General features: G+C 37.0%; 1 protein-coding gene across 1 annotated transcript in view; it reads right to left on the bottom strand.

The window, feature by feature from the left end:
* Positions 1-4,561: 4,561 nt before the first annotated feature.
* Positions 4,562-21,488, bottom strand: part of LOC150089708 (carboxypeptidase E-like) — a 116,647-nt gene continuing 99,720 nt past the window's right edge. The window contains exons 7-9 of the mRNA XM_090368749.1: positions 20,615-20,741; positions 18,720-18,901; positions 4,562-4,766 (exon numbers count right to left, since the gene is read on the bottom strand). Coding sequence (XP_090224875.1) covers positions 4,650-4,766; positions 18,720-18,901; positions 20,615-20,741 — 426 coding nt within the window. The 3' untranslated portion in view covers positions 4,562-4,649. The remainder of the gene's footprint in view (positions 4,767-18,719; positions 18,902-20,614; positions 20,742-21,488) is intronic.

Consider the following 21,488-nt stretch of genomic DNA (forward strand, 5'->3'; position numbering starts at 1 on the left):
TGCACCTTCGGTTTGCCAGTTTCTGGCCAAAAAACAAATCCCCGTATGTGAACATGCACCCTATTCGCTAGATCCAGCCCCTTCTTTTTTCTCTTCCCTAAACTGAAAAGTCTACTTAAGAGAACCCAGAGTGTCACAATTACCAGAGTGTCAAAAGGGCTTACAAAAGTTGACTTCCAGAAATGTTCCTGTGCTTGGAAGACACATATGGAACAATGTGTACAAGCCCGAGGCAATTATTTTGAATCGAATAACTTGTAAGGTACAAAATACTTCATACTTATTTTATTGCAAGTCTCATTATTAGCCACATCTCACATTTTGCGTCTGGTGCAATGCAAAATTTTTCCAAGTGCTAATTTAAGGGCAAATAATTCAGAAGTAAAGTTATTGCATTCATTTGGAAGACAGACTGATACAGTAATGTCAGGGTAGATTGCTGCAACACAACTTTCACGTCAGATTTTGAGTCATCGATGTAAATTCTGCAGATAATCAGCATAATTCTGGAGATGCACTTTCTGTAGTTATTGAATATTTAAGTCTGCTAGGTATTTCTTTCCCAATTAGCTAAAGTAATTGTAGTGGGCAGATAGATGCCCATGGTTGAATCAATGCCCCAAATTCAAAAATGTGTAATTGAAGGATAAGAGTGTAGGGGTACTGAAAAAATATCAAAATTTATTTATATCTCACAATGTTTTTATAATTTTTTACAGATTTTAGTGTTGAAATGAGAAGATGGTACAATTCAGCCCAATTTAAAATTGAATGCAAGTTGTATAAAATAGTCAATTTCACTTAATCCATGACACATACCTACAAAATTGTGGTCATGTTACATAATTCCTAAAAAGAAATATTAAACTAATTCTTATTTTTTGCAAAGGTTGAAGTTACCACGAATTCCCAAAGTAGCAACAAAAATTTATTATTTTTTGTATTAGTTGATTAAAATTCAATCATATATCTGCTTGGTACATGAAAATGGCTGTCAACTAAAATGCTGACAGCCATTTCTTTTGGCATTCTTTGCATCATTAACCCCAGGGGCTCACATCTGGTGAGTATGGGCTTGGCACACCCAGGTTCCTGAGCTGGATATCATCATTCTTCTCTTTCTTTGTGAATCCCTGATCTGCCCATATGTAATATATCCATAAATTGCATGTGTTCGCTGATCAAACTGCCTGTTTTGCTCAATAAAAGACCTGAGTTTCTGGAATGGGGGTGGGGGGGATCTTGCCATCTATGCCTGGGATCAACTAATTCAGTCAGAGAGTAAAAAAAAAAAAAAAAAGCCCATAGTTCCTCACATTATTGATGGATTTGAATTTCAGCCTTTTCTGCCCAGTGTGGGGAGGATGGTTATTATAACTATCCTGTCAATGATGCGGGATCAACATTTCGCATCATTGACAGGATTCGAACCCGGGCCTTTTTCCACCTGGTGTGAGGATGGTAATTACAACCGCTGTGCCGCTTGGCAGATGCAGTGCATATAAGCACGATTCCCACACCAGGTGGAGAAGACACAGGTTTGGGATCAGCTTAAGGGGCAAGCCAATGTGGCATTGGCTCAGGGCGCTGAAGTTTGGGGGGGGGGGGGGGGGGAACACTGAAAGAGCAACACAAAAAATTGCTCATAACAACAAGTGAATAGTTAAAAAAGTTTCTATATAGGAAATTAGAGTCCAAAGTTTCCCAAGTTTTCTGCTGCCTAATTGTTAGGTACATTTTGAACCAAATAAACATCGCAAGCAAAGCCCTCTAAGAGGTCTGAATATGTTACGAGCTCTCTCCCTGCTTTCAAAATCAATCAGTTACCCTTAAAAATTGCAGAACGATGATAAAAACTATCATATTTAGCCACCCAAGCAACAGCTCATCTACCATGTGTACTATATCCATAAATTGCATGTTTTCCCTGATTGATTTGCCTGTTTAACTGGACAAAAAACCTTGCGATCCATGTCTGAGCCAACTAATTCAGCACAGAGTGAAAAAAAAGTCCATAGTAGTTCTCATATTACTGATGGATTTGAATTTGGGCCTTTTCTGCCCAGTGTTGGGAGGATGGTTATTATAACCACTGTGCTACCCCTGCTGAGAGAACAGATAATAAATACCTTCTAAGTGATGCAAACAAAAATTTGGAAATTGAATCTGAATTTGAGCTAGTAAGAATTCATCACCAAAAAGAAGTCTTTGATAATAAAAACCAATACTAAGATGGAAAAATAGAGAAGGAATTAGGCTCCACTTTTTCAACATCTTTAGAGTCAGCCACAATGTAGTCATTGAAAGACAGATATGAGTGAATCGGAAAAGTATAATGACCAATTCCAGTATGGATTTAGAATTTCTGTGTACATATGGTGATCAGAAAGTTGTCTGATTGATACAAAATTAAAATACTTGCAAAAAAATGTTTTATAGTTCTCACATGCCTGAAGCTTTTGCTTTAAATCTGTGTTATAAGTAGAGTAGAACCTCACTAATTTTTTTTAACTATGGAAGGTAGTCCAACTTACAAAATATATGTAAATATTTTGAAGTTGCAGTTCATAAAAACAAAAATATGGTGAAAAAGAAGAAAATTTTATGAAAATGTTCATATTTAAAACAAAATAAAACACAGAGATTAAATCAAGTAGAAAACAAATAATGCAATATTTAAACAATAAACTTTAATTGTGTTAAACATAATAACTAAACATAATTAGATGTAGTCACTCTCCAACTGTATCATCATGTCTTTTTTTGAAGAAGAAGAAATTAAAAATGTTTTATTGAGTAAAGCTCCTGTTGTTGTGTTGCTATGTTGAGTATGGGCTTGGCAAACCCAGGGTCCTGAGCTGGATATCATCATTCTTCTCTTTCTTGGTGATTTCCCCCCCCCCTCTCTCTCTCAGGGTAACTTGAAAATTTTTTTTGGCTGGTGTAGAATAAGCCTCAGGCTTCCTTGCACCATATGGCTAATAATAATAATAATAATATTGATCTTCATTTTTCATGGAGTGTAGAAATACTTTTTGAATTCCCTATCAGAATTAGCAAATTTAATAATATAGCCTTTGTGCAATTTAACTTTCTTTGCTTCCTGCTTTCACTACAGACTTTTTCCCTTGAAATGCAGTTGTTATTTCATCTTATAGTCATGTTCTTACATAACCCAGATTAATATCCTTTTCACCATTACTGTGCACCACATTTTGGCACACTTTTATCTTTTATTTCATCTAAATAAATTAAAACATCACAATCATTTAACAGCTTTTCCATGGCCTTACTATACTTTTTGCTTCACTTCATTCAGCCTAGTTGTAAATAGCCATTGCACTTTCTCCTTTATTGTAATCACTAAAAAAAAAAAAAAAAAAAGCCACCAAAACATACTTTGATGATTATTTCCTTCAATATAAATGTTGACAGCTGGGTACAACACCCTGATCCATACAGTATGAAGGCTATGGTACAAGGAAGTAAAACAAGGCACTTGATATTGCCATCATCATAATAACCTTTCATCTGAAAGATGTGCAGGGATATTATCTAACAATAAAAAATAATGTTTCCATCTGAATTTAATTTTTCCTTTTGAATGATTTTATTTCTTTTAAAAAGTGATTGTGAAACCAATCTGAAAAAGCCAGGAACTGTATTATTAGTCTTGTTAGGAAAAATTTTCATTGTACAAAAGTAAAATAAATACATACACAAAAAAAGAAGGTGGTCTGAATTAGAAGGTTTTACTGTATGCAGTTGTGTGGAACAAAGGCTACTATGTGAGTAATGTTGTATCCCAACAACTTGTGTCAGTATTATCAATAATACTTATTTTGATGGTATAAGTGATCTTTTTCACCACTTGTGATATTTACATGCATTTAATGAGAATACAATGATTTTGGACAGCATTCTTCAGTTTTCCCACACACACACACACACACACACACACACACACACACACACACACACACACACACACACACACACACACAGTCTCTTATGAACATAAACTGGTTAGCACTAGTTTTCAGTATAATTAAGAGATTATTAGCAAATTATATATATTTAATTACAAATTACACAGAAAAAAAACTTACTTAGTGGCTCTTATGAACATAACATGATTGGCATCTATTTTCAGTATAATTACAATATAACTAGCCAATTATATATATTTAATTGCAATATAATTGTCTTATTGAACATTTTGTTATTTTACATTTTCAATTTTTCCTTGCCTCTTCAATTCTGCTAACAAATAGAACTATTCAGAACAGCATATAGAACTTTAAGATGATGATGATGATTCTATTTCATATGATTCCAAAAATATAGTATTTTACAGTGATTTTCTAGATATACTGTGTCAGACTATTTGCTCTCACCATTTTGTGCAGCATTTTTTTTACATTACCAGAAAAGATTAAAGATATTATTAAACTTGACTTAAGATTACTGCAGGTAATAATAATAATAGGCTATTCTATATATATATATATATATATCTAGTATACAAAAAGGAAAAAATCAAGATAAAAAAAAAAGCAGAACAGAAAGACAAGAGTAAAATTAATTATGTAAGATGGTCTTGCACATCCAATATGAATGGCTTATACTGAGAAAACAGATATCAATCACTATCGTGACCTCTGAAATTGACGAAGATACATTAAAAATTTAGCAAGTTCCTGATTAGCTAAGTCTGCCTCTTCTTCCTTATGTACAGCTTGAAATTGTGAAGAAGAATCTGCAGTCTGTAGAATATAAAAGTAAAAGCAAATCAAGAAATTTTTACTTTAAATAGGATACTCTAAAACAAGCAGTCTATAATATGTTTATATAAAGTTTATATATCCTTTATAAAGAATAATTCAGTAATGGAAAATATAGAGGGAAAAAATAATTATAATTCAAAACTTCTCGAGTTGAATGGTGGAAGAAACTACTCAATAGTCTGTTGGTGTGTACTGAAGGGTGTGAGATGGGAATTAATAGAAAATATAAATCTTTTTACAAGCACAGCAACTTCCTCATGTTAATTACAGGAATTAGGCAATAAAATAAAAACACGACCGGCTCATTTAATAAAATGTACAAAAAAAATAGTTTCTATTTCATGCAGAACATTTCATAACTGCTGTTTCCTATAGAAAGTAAAATCAAGGAATGAAATAGCTCTTAACTGACATTATCCACTGGTATCAATTAAACAGCAAATGCAGGACAGAAAATTCATTCATTTTATATACAGCCATATATTCATCAGAAGAACAAGAAGTAAATATCATTTATAATCTTTATACTGCATCCATCTTGTTAAAGGATACCAAGCATATGAATTGGCAAATGCCAACTAGTAGCCTGTGAGCCAGATCCACAGCTTGCTATTTTTAACCCAATTAAATATGTAATAGAACAACCATTAATCTTGTAATCAGAACTCTAAGAAGTCTACTGACTCGTGGTGAAAATGATTTACAATTTTTGCATCTTTTTTTTATCAGTAAAATAGTAAATAATTAGTATTTTAGTACAGCTATATTTATTTAGATTCATCTTACAAGAAATTATTAGTCCTATGATATAACATGAATAAAAGTACATCAACAACATTGTTGTTGTTGTTTCACCAGAGTTCTGGCTGGTGAAGTTATTGAATTCACCAGACAGAACTCTGGTGAATTCAATAAATGATGAATGTATATCAGGCTAAATTGATGAAGGTATATCAAAGTTTGCTCATGATACAAAGGTTGGCAGGGTTGTTAATGACAGCATGCTACTGTGACAGGAGCTAGAAAAGTTGGGCAGATGGGCTGAGAACTGCAACTGAAGTTTAACATTGACAACTGCAAAATACTACATACGGGTAGCAATAACTCCAGAGAAATATACTAACTGTGCAGTACTATACTCAGGGTGGTGGAGAATGAATAAAAGCTGGAGGTAATTTTGCAGTCAGATATGAAGTTTTCTGAGTAGTGCAGACAAGCTGCAAGAGTAGCTAATGGGGTCTTGTTGATGATATACAGGAATTTTGCTAGCAGAGACAAAGAAGTGATTATCCCTTTGTATAAGGCAATGGTCAGGCCTCACCTTGAGTATTGCGTACAGGTCTGGAGGCCTCATTTTAGGAATGATGTAGAGTTGCTAGAACGAGTACAGAGAAGGGCAACAAGACTGGTTAGGGAACAAAGGGGAGCTCTTACCAAGAAAGATACAAGGTTACTACCACATTGGTCAAGATTTTTGCAGGTCTGGCGAACGCTAAGTTTTCATTTATAATTAGTCATTTTATTGACTTAATGGTTATACTAAATTATTTTCTATAAGTAGCTTTATAGTTCTACCCAAGCTCCATGGTTTATTTTGAATATAGATAGCGATTTTAAAAGTCCGTAGATCTTACATTTGTAACTTGCTGCCATTGTATATGATACAGAATACCATAGGGTTTAAGGTAAAACTAGATAGTAGCACTGTATTAGAAATCTGTTAGATTAGTATAGTATTATCAATAAAATATATTAATCTTATTAAATTTCATTGTTAATTAAATTATACTTAAATGGATCATGACCCAGACTAGAGCAGCAAAGCAGTGTTCACAGAATAGTCGGAGTGCTGTGGCTTGTGGGAGAACTGAAGGGGGTGATTCTCCCACACATCACAGTCTAAAAACAATGTGTGAAATGTTTCAGACCTGTCTAGAATACAATATGATCTAACCAAGGAGGATGTCTTTGTGTGTGCTAGGTGCAGAGACTATGAAGAAATTAGGTGGAAACTCAGTGCTCTGATGGGTGTCTATGAGAGTTTGAGGTGTAGGGTAAATGCTATCGAAGAAATTAATATGAGGGGCCGATCAAGCTCTCAGCTGCCCAACTCAAAACCACAGCTGACTCCTGTGCATCAGGCAACACAGAAGCAATCTTCAAGGCAGAATGCGCTGTTCCCACATGAACTAGTTATTGTTGGTGACTCTACTGTTAGGGAGATGGGAAATATACAGGGTGATTCTAAATTATTGTCAGAGTTTTCGTGGCCTATAATTTTCAAACCGGAAAAAACAAAATAAAACTGCTTACAGAATATGAAAGTGTAACTCAAAAAGTTTTATTTGGCAATGCTATACTTGCCGCATTGATGTCTGGGAGATATTAATGGAGATTTAGTGATGAAGCAACATTTTACGTATCAGGGTTGGTAAATCATCATAACTGCAGAATATAGGGATCAGAAAACCCTCACTATCACTTGAAAGAGATAGTCCAAAGGTCAATGTCTGATGTGCTTTGTCACGATCGGAAGTTTTTTGCCGTTATTCTTTGTGGAAAAAACAGTGACAGAGGTGACCTATCTGGACATGCTAAAGCTGTATCTGTTACCACAGTTGGAAAATCATCAGCAAAATGTAGTGTTCCAGCAGGATGGTGCACCGCTACATTGGGCTCTTACTGTTTGAGAATTTCTTGACATGCATTTTCTTGGGCGCTGGTTGGACATGGTGGACCGATTCCATTGCTTCCGTGCTCACCCGCGTTCATCAAGGGGTCTTGTGCACAATGTCCTTCGCGTATTCCCACAAGAAGAAATCAAGCAGCGTAAGATCGGTCTTATGCTGCTTGATTTCTTCCTGTGGGGATACGCGAAGGTTTTTTTTTTTTTTTTTAGGAGCATTAGCAACTAAGGCCATATTGCTCCGGGATATGCGGTGGTCATTCCCAGACCTTTCTGCATCCTCCGTATTTGGTGGTGACAGGCTCAAACCCCGGTCTAATCAAGAAGCGTGTGCTACGCACTGTTGCTGCTGCTCCTTCCCACCTGGCTACGGAGGCGCCATATGCGAAGGACATTGTGCACAAGACCCCTTGATGAACTGAAGCTCAGAATTGTTGCTGCAATCGAAATAGTTACACCGCAAATGCTGGAGAACACTTGGAGGGAAACTGAATATCGCTTGAACATCTTACGTGTCATGAAAAGCACACACATTGAAGTTGTTTAGCATTCTGTAGTATTGATCCTATAGGTAATAAAACTTTTTGAGTTAGACTTTCATATTCCGTAAGCAGTTTCATTTTGTTGTTTCCAATTTGAAAATTATAGGCCACGAAAACCCCGACAATAATTTTGAAATCACCCTGTATTATGCAGAAAGGATAGTTGTAACAGGACCAGGGTATGTCTGCCAGGGGCAAAAGTTGAAGATGTTTTAGAGCAGATATCATCTTTTAAAGGCACAAAAGCTGATATTGTTGTAAACATTGGCATTAATGACCTTAACAGTAAGAGATCTGCAGATTTACTTAATAAGTACAGGTCAATGCTGAAAAAAAAAAGTCACGAGTTAGGGTTAAATTTGAAAGTGTCTGCAATTCAGCACAGACACATTAGGAGGGAATACATGACGAGAGCCTTGCCAATCAATTCGGCCATGGAGAGATTGCGCAAAGCTCACGGGGTAGAATTTTTTTCTGCATGGTCTGTGCTTGCTAACAGGAGAGACTGCTTCTACAGGGACGGGATACACTTAAACAGAAAGAGTGCAAGAATATTTGCTGATGCTATCGAGGCAGTGTTAGGTGGGTCGAAAATCTGCTAGATTGAGGGGATACACAGACTAAAAGATTAACAGTAGCCGCAGGCGAACAGTAGCATTAACAGTAGGCAGAGGCGAAAGTGATTCTTGCACAGCTTTTATTGTAATGAGTAGCAGCCTATAGAGCAAGTTGCTGGGGACTTCAAGAGCTGCTGGCAGTCATCACGGAACAAGTAAATACATGAGCTGTGTTAGGGTAACTAAGAGAAAGAGCAAGTGCATGTAGACTAGCATGTACACTAATGCTAAAAGTATAGTAAATGAAATTGATGAATTTGAAGTTGTGGGTGTGTCACTCGCACGCTAGGAAGACTTTGGTGGATTTATTACAGGATTGTTTTCTACAGCAACATGTTCGAGGGGCAACCAGACGAATTAATACCCTTGATCCGATTATCAGCAGGATTATTCATGCATTAAGAATTTGCAGATAAAGGAACCACTAGGTGACAGTGGTCACGGTGTACTGATGTGGGATTTACTTAAAGATGTAACTACCATCAAGGGTAAAGGGAAGGGTTTTTGTTTTCATAAAGGAGACTACAGTGGTCTCAGACAGTTTTTGAATTCTATACAAATGGGATCAACTGATAATGTTGCCAACTGTGAATTCTAAATAGGAAGCCTTCAGGGACTTAATTGTGGAGGATACTAGGCTTTTCTTACCAACTAAGAAATACTGCTCAAGGTTCAGGCCTAAATGAATGAATTAACGAGGTTCACGGCAGAGACGAAAAATGCATGGGATGCATATAAATTTTCAGGCAACACAGAAGTGTACATCAGATATAGCATTAGCATTAGCATTAGTAGAGGCATTTGATGCAAGAAAGCAAGCTTATGCAGCATCACCAAAAAAAAACAAAAAAAAAAAACCACTCCCACTTCACCCCTCTGTTCGTTCAAAATACCTGTCCAGCTGAGCCTTAAACTTATTTAGGCTATCACCTTCCACGACAAGGGATGGAAGTCTGTTCCACCAATCAACCACTCGCTGGCTAAAGGCAAATTTCCGCACGTCTATCCTACATCTGTCTTTCCTCAATTTGAATTTATGCCCTCTCAGGTGATTATTCTGAGCGAGAGGAAGAATCCCATCAGCATTGAGCATGCTCAAACCATTCAATGCTTTATACACCTCTATCAGATCACCTCAATGGTGCCTAGTCTCCAGACACTGTAATTTGCAAATCTTAAGCCTTTCTTCGTAAGAGCACCCCTTTGTTCCATTCACTAATCTTGTTGCCCTTCTCTGTACTCGTTCCAGCAGCTCTACATCCTTCTTGAAATGAGGCCTCCAGGCCTGTATACAGTACTCTAGGTGTGGCCTGACCATTGCCTTATACAAGGGAATAATCACCTCCTTATTCCTGCTAGAAAAATTCCTATATATCATTGACAATACACCATGAGCTACTCTTGCAGCCCGTCTGCACTGCTCATATAAGCCGACAGTGACAAACTTCCTAGGACAAACGATGGCAAAATGGAGTACCACCATTAGGTCGAAAACATCACAACTAGGCCAGTCCCCATCAGGAGAGGAATCCTTCAGGGACATGGCCTCAGTCCATTGTGGTTCTGTCTAGCACTTAACCCACTATCTACCATGCTCAACAGTAGCAAGTACGGATATAACCTCAAGGGAAGGAAGGAAGAACCTGTACACCCTCACCCACATGATGTACATGGATGACCCCATGTGACCCCAATTCACAAAGGAGGATCAAAGGCTGACACAAGTAATTATAGACCTGTGAGCTTAACTTCTGTTCCAGGAAAATTAATGGAGGCACTGGTTAAAGAAGCACTGCAGGATCATTTAGACAAGACTTCAGTTATAGCTCAGACACAGCATGGTTTTGTTAAGGGGAAGTCTTGCCTGACCAACTTGATTGGATACTATGATGCAGTCACAAAAGAACTGGATGCAGGGAATAACTTTGATATTATATACTTGGATCTTAGAAAAGCTTTTGATACTGTTGCACATGGAAGACTGCTACACAAATTGGAGCAGTGTGACATTGGAGGCAAATTGCTGCTATGGATAAAGGGGTGGTTGAGGGGGAGAAGACAGAGAGTGGTAATCAATGGACACTGCTCATCGTGGACTAATGTTATTAGTGGAGTCCCTCAGGGCTCAGTGTTGGGTCCATTATTGTTTTCTGTATTTATAAATGATATTGATGATGGTATATCAAGCTTAATGTCCAAGTTTGCAGACGATACAAAGGTTGGCAGGGTTGTCAAGGACACTACTGACACTATGCTGCTGCAACGGGATCTGGAAAGGTTGAGCAGATGGGCTGAGAGGTGGCAAATGAAGTTTAACATTGACAAATGTAAAGTACTACACATGGGAAACAGCAACCCCAGAGCAACGTATCAACTCTGTGGTACTACACTGACAGTTGTAGAGAATGAAAGGGACTTGGGGGTGGTTGTGCAGGCAGATATGAAGTTCTCTGAGCAGTGCAGATGGGCTGCAAGAGTAGCTCATGGAGTATTGTCAATGATATACAGGAATTTTTCCAGCAGGGATAAGGAGGTGATTATTCCATTGTATAAGGCAATGGTCAGGCCACACCTAGAGTACTGTATACAGGTCTGGAGGCCTCATTTCAAGAAGGATGTAGAGCTGCTGGAACGAGTACAGAGAAGGGCAACAAGATTAGTGAATGGAACAAAGGGGTGCTCTTACGAAGAAAGGCTTAAGTTTTGCAAATTACAGTGTCTGGAGACTAGGCACCAGCGAGGTGATCTCATAGAGGTGTATAAAGCCTTGAATGGTTTAAGCATGCTCAATGCTGATGGGATTCTTCCTCTAGCTCAGAAAAATCACCTGAGAGGGCATAAATTCAAATTGAGGAAAGACAGATGTAGGATAGACGTGCGGAAATTTGCCTTTAGCCAGCGGGTGGTTGGTTGGTGGAACAGATTTCCATCCCTTGTGGTGGAGGTTGATAGCCTAAATAAGTTTAAGGCTCAGCTGGACAGGTATTTTGAACGAACAGAGGGGTGAAGTGGAAGTGGGTTTTTTTTTTTTTTTTTTTTGGCTCATGCTGCATAAGCTTGCTTTCTTGCATCAAATGCCTCTACTAATGCTAATGCTAATATGGCTAATAATGACATCAAGCTGAAGCTCTACATGGAAACCGAGAAGCACCTTCAGCAACTACTTCAGATCACCGAAGAATTCGGCAATGATATTAGGATGGAATTTGGTCTAGACAAATGCAAGACACATGGATTGCACCAGGCAAAATTAGTCAACCGAAACTACCAGCTGCAGAGTGGTAAAGAGATCGAAGCCATGGTAGAGGGAGAGGCCTACAAATACTTGGGGATGATGCAGGCTCAGCAGTTACAGCACAAGGGAATTAAGGCTTGCCTGACCGAAACATACCATCAGAGACTCAGAAGCCTGCTGAATGGAAGGAACACAGTTAAAGCCATAAACACTTATGCAGTCCCAGTGCTAACATACTCCTTTGGGGTATTATATTGAACTAACACTGAGCTGGAGGATATCATGAGAAAGACGAGGACAGAGGGGTGAAGTGGAAGTGGTTTTTTTTTTTTTTTTTTTTTTTGGCTGATGCTGCATAAGCTTGCTTTCTTGCATCAAATGCCTCTACTAATGCTAATGCTAATGCTAATGCTAATGACAATGACGACCAAGAGCCACCAACACCACCCGAAATCTGCCGTGGAGAGACTGACAATTGCCTGGGAAGAAGGAGGAAGGGGACTGATAGACCTCATTGAGCAAAAGAAGACAGCGATAGTTAACCTGAAGGATTACTTCCAGAAACACACAGCAACACTCTACCAGGCCATAAGGAAGATAGACAAGTGGTATACCCCAGTCAACCTCAGCGAGGAGTCTCCCCCCCCAACCAGGAGGTACAATCAAATCTAGAAAGATGGGCAGAGAAAACACTCCGTGGCAGACACTACACAATGATCTCTATCAAGATCACATACATAAAATGCTTCCAATGCATGGCTCATGAGCGGAACACTCTTTCCTGAGACTGAAGAATTTATGCTCGCCATCCAAGACCAGGCAATCAATACCAAAAATTATAGAAAATACATCGCCAAGGAGCCCGGAGTGTCTGATGATACATGTCGACGATGCCACCTGGCCTCAGAAACAATCCAACACATCACTGATGGGTGCAAGGTGATCACCTAGACTGAGTACACTCATAGACACGATGAAGTAGCAAGGATAATATATCAGAAGCTAGCGAGTTTCTATATATCAGAAAATACCAGTTGACCAAAGAAAGTGTAACATACTACAAGTACGAACCACAGGCAGTACTAGAGACCCGAACCCACAATCTGTACTGGGACCGTGCCCTAATAACAAATAGGACAATCCCGCACAACAGACTGGACATAACCCTTTCGGACAAGAAGGAAAAGGCTACCTATCTGATTGACATAGCGGTATCCAACACTAGCAACCTGCAGAAAACCCATGGGGAAAAAATCAGGAAGTACACGAACCTAAGAAAGGAGATCAAAGAGATGTGGCATATGGAACAAGTAATGACCATCCCGATCGTCGTGTCAACCACAGGTATGGTGCCAAAGGGGCCATACCTGTGGCATGGTTTGAATTAAACAGAACAGATGTGCAAACAACGCTATCAAATTATGCAGAAATATCAAAGTACAGGCAGTTCCCGCTTTATGAGTTCCCAGGTTTACGAGTTTTTTTTCAAGTATCAAAAAATTGAAAATATGAACATTAATTGCAAAATGAATGTTAAACATTAATTGCAATCACGCATTTCAAACCACGCTTGTAGCTATACAATACAGTGAACCTCACTTTATAATATTAATCAGTTCCAGAGACACCATCGTATCATGAAAATATAGTATGCGAACCCAATAACATCTTGTTTTTTGGTATTTCGTTCCACAACCTCGGAAATTGAAATTTTCGCTATATAACTCTTTGAAAGGCTGTTTTTATAGTATAAATTGTATAATTAGTTACCAATTCAAATCATTAAAATACACTTTCATCGTTATCATATGTTCTGTTATAAGAATCAATTTTGAACGCCTTTGTGATATTTTTCTAAAGCATATTTCTGGAGGTCACAACCATAAAACAATAAAAACCATTTGCACTTTCTGGTTTATTGGGCTTTTCTTTTACTGCAAGCAATTATAAACAGGTAGTAAACTCTATGTTATTGCATTTGCAAAAATACCGATAGCTGGAATTGTGTGGAATTATTATAGTGAAATGTGTTTTCCTTTAACTGAAATCTTCAATCGTATAAAAAAACAAATTTTCAGAATTTTCTCTTCATACCTTTTTTTTTTTTTTTTAAGTTTCATAAACTTGTTACTCCGTGCAAATCGTGTTAGTTGCAATTTGTGCATTCTGTTAAAAAAAATGTTTATGTGTGCTATTGAAATTTATAAAGAAAAGGGAAGATTATCTTGGAAACAAACGCCTCTTGAAGCATTTCTGAAGAAGACGACTCCTTGTGCAACAAACCGAGTATCGAGCCAATATTGAGTGATCAATGAGTGCATTTAGTCGATGATGATGATGAAGAATAAACATTCTTTAACATTTGTAAGTCATAAATAATTTCTAAATAAATTCAAGTTTTGAGCATTTGCAAGCAGTCAATGGACCTCTGTGAAACATTTCAGCAAGCTTGCAGAGAACATGGACTTTTGAAAGGAGACAGGATATGGCATGACACACTTTCCGAGGCAATCGAATATGTGGATTTGGAGAACCTGAAGATGTACTTGAACTGTGGGAAAGACATAAGCAGGACATGAGCGAAGGTTTCATAAGACGTTATTCTGAAGACACTGGCCCTCTCTATGCTCTTGCAGAAATAAACAAAATGTTGAAAAATTATGGTCAGAGCCTTCGAAAAGTGCATCTACCAGTTTCTGAAATGATGAGAGCACCTGCATTGGCAATCATTTGATGTTTTGGAAGAACAAGCTAAAGCAATCGCAAATACAGAAAAATTAAACATCGAACAAAAAAAATGGCATTTGACATTATTCTTGATGCCATATACAATAAGTTAAACACTAATCATAACTGTTTATTTAGATGGTCCAGCTGGAACTGGAAAAACATTTCTTTACTCAACTAAACTACACACCATACAAGGCAAGGGAGATAGTGTTACTCCTGTTGCTTCTACAGGTATTGCAGCAACTCTGTTAGCAGGAGGCAGAACTGCTCATTCTACGTCAGATAACCCTGCTTCTGAATGCAACTTCAACATGCAATTTAAAGCCAAACCAGAGGAAGGTAAGACACTTCTACAATCAAAACTGATAGTGTGGGATGAAGCACCAATGACTCACGTTCATGCCTTTCAAGCAGTAGACAGACTACTGCGCAATATTACAAGATTAGACAAGTCTTTTGGTTATTGTTATTTGGTTTTTAGGAGCATTAGCAACTAAAGCCTTATTGCTCCGTGAATATGCGGTGGTCATTCCCTGACCTTTCCACATCCTCCGTATTTGGTGGTGACGGGCTCGAACCCCGGTCTAATCAAGAAGAGTGTGCTACGCACTGCTGCTCGGGTGGGAAGGAGCAGCAGCAGTGCGTAGCACACGCTTCTTGATTAGGCCGGGGTTCGAGCCCGTCACCACCAAATACGGAGGATGTGGAAAGATCAGGGAATGACCACCGCATATTCACGGAGCAATATGGCCTTAGTTGCTAATGCTCCAAATAACAAACAAACAAAAGCTCCTTCCCACCTGGCTACGGAGGCGCCCAAGTCTTTTGGAGGGAAAGCTATACTACTAGGTGGAGACTTCAGGCAAGTCCTACCGGTGATACTACGAGACTCAAGATCTCTAACAGTTGCCAGTTGTATAAAGAAAAAAGGCTATGAACCCAATTCCATGTACTGAAACTTACACATATGCAAACAATAGCAAGCAAGAAGATATTTTCAGACTGGCTATTAAAAGTAGGCAATGGAAGAAGTGGTGCAACTATAAGTTTGCCTACAGCCTGTTTTTAAAACACACAAGACCCTGTAGAACAATCCTATCGTGATATTAAATTCAACACCGTTACAGCTCAGCAACTCAAAGGCAGAGCAATACTAAGTGTTACAAATGAGGATTCTCTGGAACTGAACAACAATGTTAGACCGTGTTCCTGGAGAAGTGACTGTTTACAAAAGAGTAGATACTGTAGCAAACGATGAAACAAGTGAGCATCTAGCATACCTTGAAGAATTTCTCAACAGCTTAATACCAACAGGAATGCCTCCTCATGAGCTAAAACTGAAAGTAGGTGTTGTAATCATGCTACTGCGGAATCTTATGCCATCGAGGGGACTCTGCAACGGAACAAGATTGCTAATTACACTTCTACAAAGACACATCATAGAGGCTCGTGTAATAGATGGATTGAACTTGTATGCTGTTCTCATACCGCGAATACCTCTTATTCCATCTGATATAAATACAGTAAACCCCCGCTATTCGCGGTATCTGTATTCGCGGTCGCTGATTTAATATAAAATGAAACCTAAAAAAATGCGAATTTTAAAGCACCGTGAACATTTTCCGCCATAAAAAAACATGGGCGTGGCAAAAATGATCTTTCCTGGTCAAAACAGCGTTCAGTGGGTGGGAGGAAGAGGGGTGACAAAATCGCGAGCTTGGATGTTTCTCGCTAATCCTTGTTCAGTACGTGTTATGCGCTTGTCATGGAAGGTTTGGTTGTTTGCTTTTAGTTTATATGCCTATAAATTGAATAAATTTATCAATTTATAAATTGATATGCTTACAAAAGTGGTAAATCTACCGTTTTGCAGTGTAAAACAGACTTTTTCGAGTGTGTTAACGGAAGAAAGTGCCTTTATTGTGGTCAAGTTATTTTTTACCCATACAAAAATGTAGCTACGAATAACAATGGAAATGTGAAAATATCAAAGGTGATGACATTAGCGAATAAAATTGAGTTATTAGACAAAATTTCTATTGGTGAAAGTGTCTCTTCAGTGGCAAAACATTATAAAATCAATGAGTCAATGGTACGATCAATCAAAAAATCGGAAGAAAAATCCACCGTAGTGTCCGTGAAAACGCGCTAATTGCTTCAAAAATTTGCTCTTTAATAACTCATGATGTTAAATTAGAAAAAAATGGAAAAAGCTTTAAATCTGTGGATAGAAGACCGAACTCAAAATAAAATTCCGTTAAGTTCACTCATCATTCGTGAAAAGGCAAAACTCTTTTATCAACACTTTAGCGAAACTGGTGATAGCACTGGCGGGATAAGTTTTTTAGCTAGCAAAGGCGCTGGTTTGAAAGATTTGTTTGAAATTTCTAATAAATATTACATTTAATATTAAATTGTTTCTTATTTTCATTTCAATGCCATATGCTTGCATTTCACTATGTACATAGTCATATTATGAAGGTATATGTAATACAAACATAGACAAAATTTAAGACTAGTTTTTCTTATATATTTCATTGTTTGATTGTTATTTGGTTTTTAGGAGCATTAGCAACTAAGGCCATATTGCTCCGGGATATGCGGTGGTCATTCCCTGACCTTTCCGCATCCTTCGTATTTGGTGGTGACGGGCTCGAACCCCGGTCTAATCAAGAAGCGTGTGCTACACACTGCTGCTGCTCCTTCCCACCTGGCTACGGAGGCGCTATATATTTCATACTTTGGAGCGGAACCCCTTTATTACTATGGGAGCCATAACTCAGTATTCGCGGCATTTCTCAGGAACGTAACCCCCCGTGAATAGCAGGGGTTCAAATTCAAAAGAAGACAGTTTCCTATACGTTTAGCATTTTCAATGACCATCAACAAGTCACAGGGATAGACTTTTGAAAGAATATGCTTATACCTTCCGAAACCTGTATTCAGGCACAGGGAACTATATGTTGGTCTCTCAAGAGTTAGATCAATGGACTCATTAAGTGTTGTATCTGAGAAGAATGAAATTTTTAATTGTGTTTATAATGAAATTTATGAATAAATAAATAAAATGTGTTGATATTTAATTAATAGCCTTTAAGATATGATGCTGATGGAATCTGTTATGCTGGGTACAACTAGTATAACTGTATTATACAAGCTTAAATCAAAAAGTTTGATGAATGATCTCTTAATTCTCGAACACACAGCTTTAGCTAAAAGAGTGTGAGTGGTGCTTACAGCATGCCAATCCAGCCAAAAACTGTTTTGAGCAAACACTTGTCTTTCTCATTTGTCCTATGTATTGATAATTTCATCTAATTTGTTCAAAATAGCTATGTCAGATACTACATTTTTAACAAAAATTTTAATAAGTGACGAGTCTTGGGAATATGGGTATGGCCCGGAGACTTAAGGTTCAAAGCCCCCGATGTAAAACATCACAAAGGCTAAAAGAAGTAAAGGCCAAAATCACATGTGAAGGTCATGCTAATTACATTTTTTGATGAGGAGGATGGGTTATCAGCATTTGTTCCACAAGGTGTCACTCTTAATGCAATTTCCTACCAAGATGTTTTAGAATTGGTGAGAGATACAATCTGCCTTAAATCTGAAAAATGGAGAAAACGGTTGGTTCCTTCACCACAATGAGTTGTGTCATGTATTACCCATCATTTGGTGATTTTTGATTGAAAAAAAAAATTCAAATTGTGCTGCACCCACCTTATTTGCTTGCCTTTACACCATGCAACTTCTGGCTATTTACAGAATTAAATTTTTCTTTTCACAAGATGTGAAAGAAAAACAATTTGAATCAAATTCAAGGAATCCAAACGTGACAGAAAAAGCATTCACAAAAGGTTTCCAAAAATGTTTTTTACCAGTGGCAGGCACAGTGAAACAAGTACGTGGTTGCAGAATGTTATATTCCTCAGTTATATTGAGGAATATTAACAACATGAAAATTTTTTTGGATAAAATAAATTTTTTTCAACATTCACAAATTTTTTGATCAAAAAGTTTGTGATGAATGGCATAAGCCATTCATTTAAACATATTATCTCTACAGATATAATAGTTTTATCTCTATAGATATAATAGTTTTAAACAATAAAAGTTTTATACCTGTCTCTGTTCTTTATTTTTCCCTTCATTTTCTCTTAAAAGGCTGAAATCAAGTCGAGCAGCTTCTTGGTGATGAGGATTAGAAACAATAATTGTTTTATTCTGTGGTTTATAACCAGGTTTTACAACAAACACTTGATACTTGCCAGGTGTAAGAAGCCTCCAATACTCACCTCCATTTACTAAAGAGAAAGAAAAAAAAATTAAACAGATACATAAATACCCACCAGTATTTGCAATACATATACAGGGTGAACAAGAAGTCATGAAACCCAAACTTTTAGGTGGATTTGTTTGAAAATGCAGTAACTTCCTTTTTGCCAAAAAGGAAGATGTTAAACATAACAGTTACTGATGGTAGCATCATATGTCCAGGTTTGTCCTCATTAGTCCTTTCTTTACAATGAGCAGGATGATTATGTCAGGAATCAGGGTATACTACTGCAACAATAACTAAAGAAATTGGGCAGATGGGCTGAGAAATGGCAACTGAAGTTGAAAATTGACAAATGCAAGGTGCTGTATGTTGGTAGCAGCAATTCCAGATTAACATACCATATGTTACCACACTCAGGATTCAATGGACTGAGTGGAAAATGAAAAAGGACCTGGTGGTAATCACACAGTCAGATGCGAAATTCTCTTAACAGTGCAGACAGGTTGTCAGGACAGCTCATACAATTTTGTCAATGATATTACACAGATTTCGCCAGAAGAGTTAAGGAGGAACACGATTGGTGAGGGAACAAAAGGGGTGCTCTTACCAAGAAAGGTTTCAATTCTGCAAACTGTAGCACTTGGAGACTAGGCATCTACAAGGAGATCAGAATGAGGTGGTTAAGGCTTTCACCAGACTGAGTAAGCTCAATGTCAATAACATCCTTCTTCTTGCTGGGACTAACCACATGAGGGGGCATAAATTCAAAGTGAGGAAAGCTGGTTACAGGATAGGCACATGGAAATTTGCTTTCAGCCAGCAGGTTGTTGGAAAAATTTTCCATCTGATGTTACAGAAGTAGGTAGTTTGAATAAAATAAAGGAAGAACTAGAAAAGCTATTAGAGGGGAGAGACAGGTAATATGAAAAGGGTTTTTTTTTTTTTTTTTTTGGCTTATGCTGTATAAGCTTGCTTTCTTGCATCATTTGCCACTGCTAATACTACTGGATAGCTTTGGTGGCATCACTGATGACTGTAAATAGATAGCTGATGAGCTAAATAATTTTTATATTGGTATTCACACATGAGTATTCATTTTCATTAATAATACTACTGGTTCAGATAAGCAGTTTGGAATGAAATAATACTGTTATTAATGAAGAAGACTGTTATAGAAATGATCATATTTAAATGTAACCAAAGGCACAAGAACTGATAGGATTTATTCAGTTATATTAAAATAAACAGCAAAACAGGTCACCAAACCTTTATCTATTATAATGTGAGATTCACTAAGCTCAGAGAAAGTTCATAAAAACCAGAGATGTACAAATGTATTTCTGATTCATACAGGTGATTCAAAGAATCAAATAGGTAAATACAGAAATCACTTGTAAGTTGAACATTTCTATGGCAGAAAATTATACACTTTTTTGACTAATGGTTTTTGATTAAAGAAGTTATCATGAAGAAGAAGATTTGAAATTCCATCCAGATCAACATTCACATCTTCAAAATCATCCAAAATAAAGTCGTATGAGATGCAGAAATTCTTATTAGTCCGTTTTGCCTACTTTTGTGGAGGGCGGTAAAAAGAGGATGCAATAATATCACGACTATTAGCTTTAAAAAAATGGAATTCTGGTTTCAGTTAAAAAAAAGTTAAATTGTTGTGCTTCGTTTCACAAATTAAAAACTTAAAGGCTAAAATTTTTCATATTCTAAACAAAAAACTTACCTGTTGTTACATCATGGTCAATTACACTATTACGTCCTTCTGTTTTATTGAAAACAGAAATTGTAGCACCTACAATAGGGTGTCCTGTTTCTGCATTATTCACAATGCCTTTGATACCAACATGGGCCTAAGAAATACAAGTAAAGGAATATACAAAAAAGTTAATTTAAGAACAGCATTCAAAAGATATTAAAAATAAGATGAAAATATATCAGAATACAGTACAATAAGTAACAATTTTCTTTTCTTTTAATGAAGCGTTACTAATTCAAGGTAGTGCAATACATGGCAACTCGTGAAAGAAGAGCACAATATGAGATACAGATAAAATGGATGCCCTTCAAACCACTAACGTAGTTTTTTTGTTTAAAAGTTGTCTATGATGTTACACCAATATTATATAGATATAATGTACTTAAAGATATAATGTCTTGTTGCATTTAATTTTACTTAAATATTATATATTTTGCAAGGTTCGTAAGAAGAATAAATGATCAAAACATAATGAATAGAAGAAGAGAATACTTTACTATATGAAATAATGATGAGTTTTATTATTCTACTTGCTGAAAGACTACAAACAGTTGCTGAACTTTAAGAGGTTGGCTATATTTCTGAATTCACTGAGGATACTATTTTCAGACCTAAGATTACAGGTGAGGATCAGAACATGAAAGCAGCATAGTCTTCCAGAAAAGGCAGGTGCAAGAACTTTGTGCATGTCTTTTATATTTATTTTAATTATATATTTCTACTTTATTTATATATTTTTTTCTATTTATATTTTAACTTTTTTCTATTTCTTTTATTCTGTATCACATATTTCCAAAAGTTTCTCAATTAATCCTGTGATTTAGAAAACTGACAAGCAGAT

The sequence above is a fragment of the Mastigoproctus giganteus genome, chromosome 2 (assembly GCF_048544385.1).
Source record: "Mastigoproctus giganteus isolate SK-2022 chromosome 2, ASM4854438v1, whole genome shotgun sequence".
NCBI classification, from domain to species: domain Eukaryota; kingdom Metazoa; phylum Arthropoda; class Arachnida; order Uropygi; family Thelyphonidae; genus Mastigoproctus; species Mastigoproctus giganteus.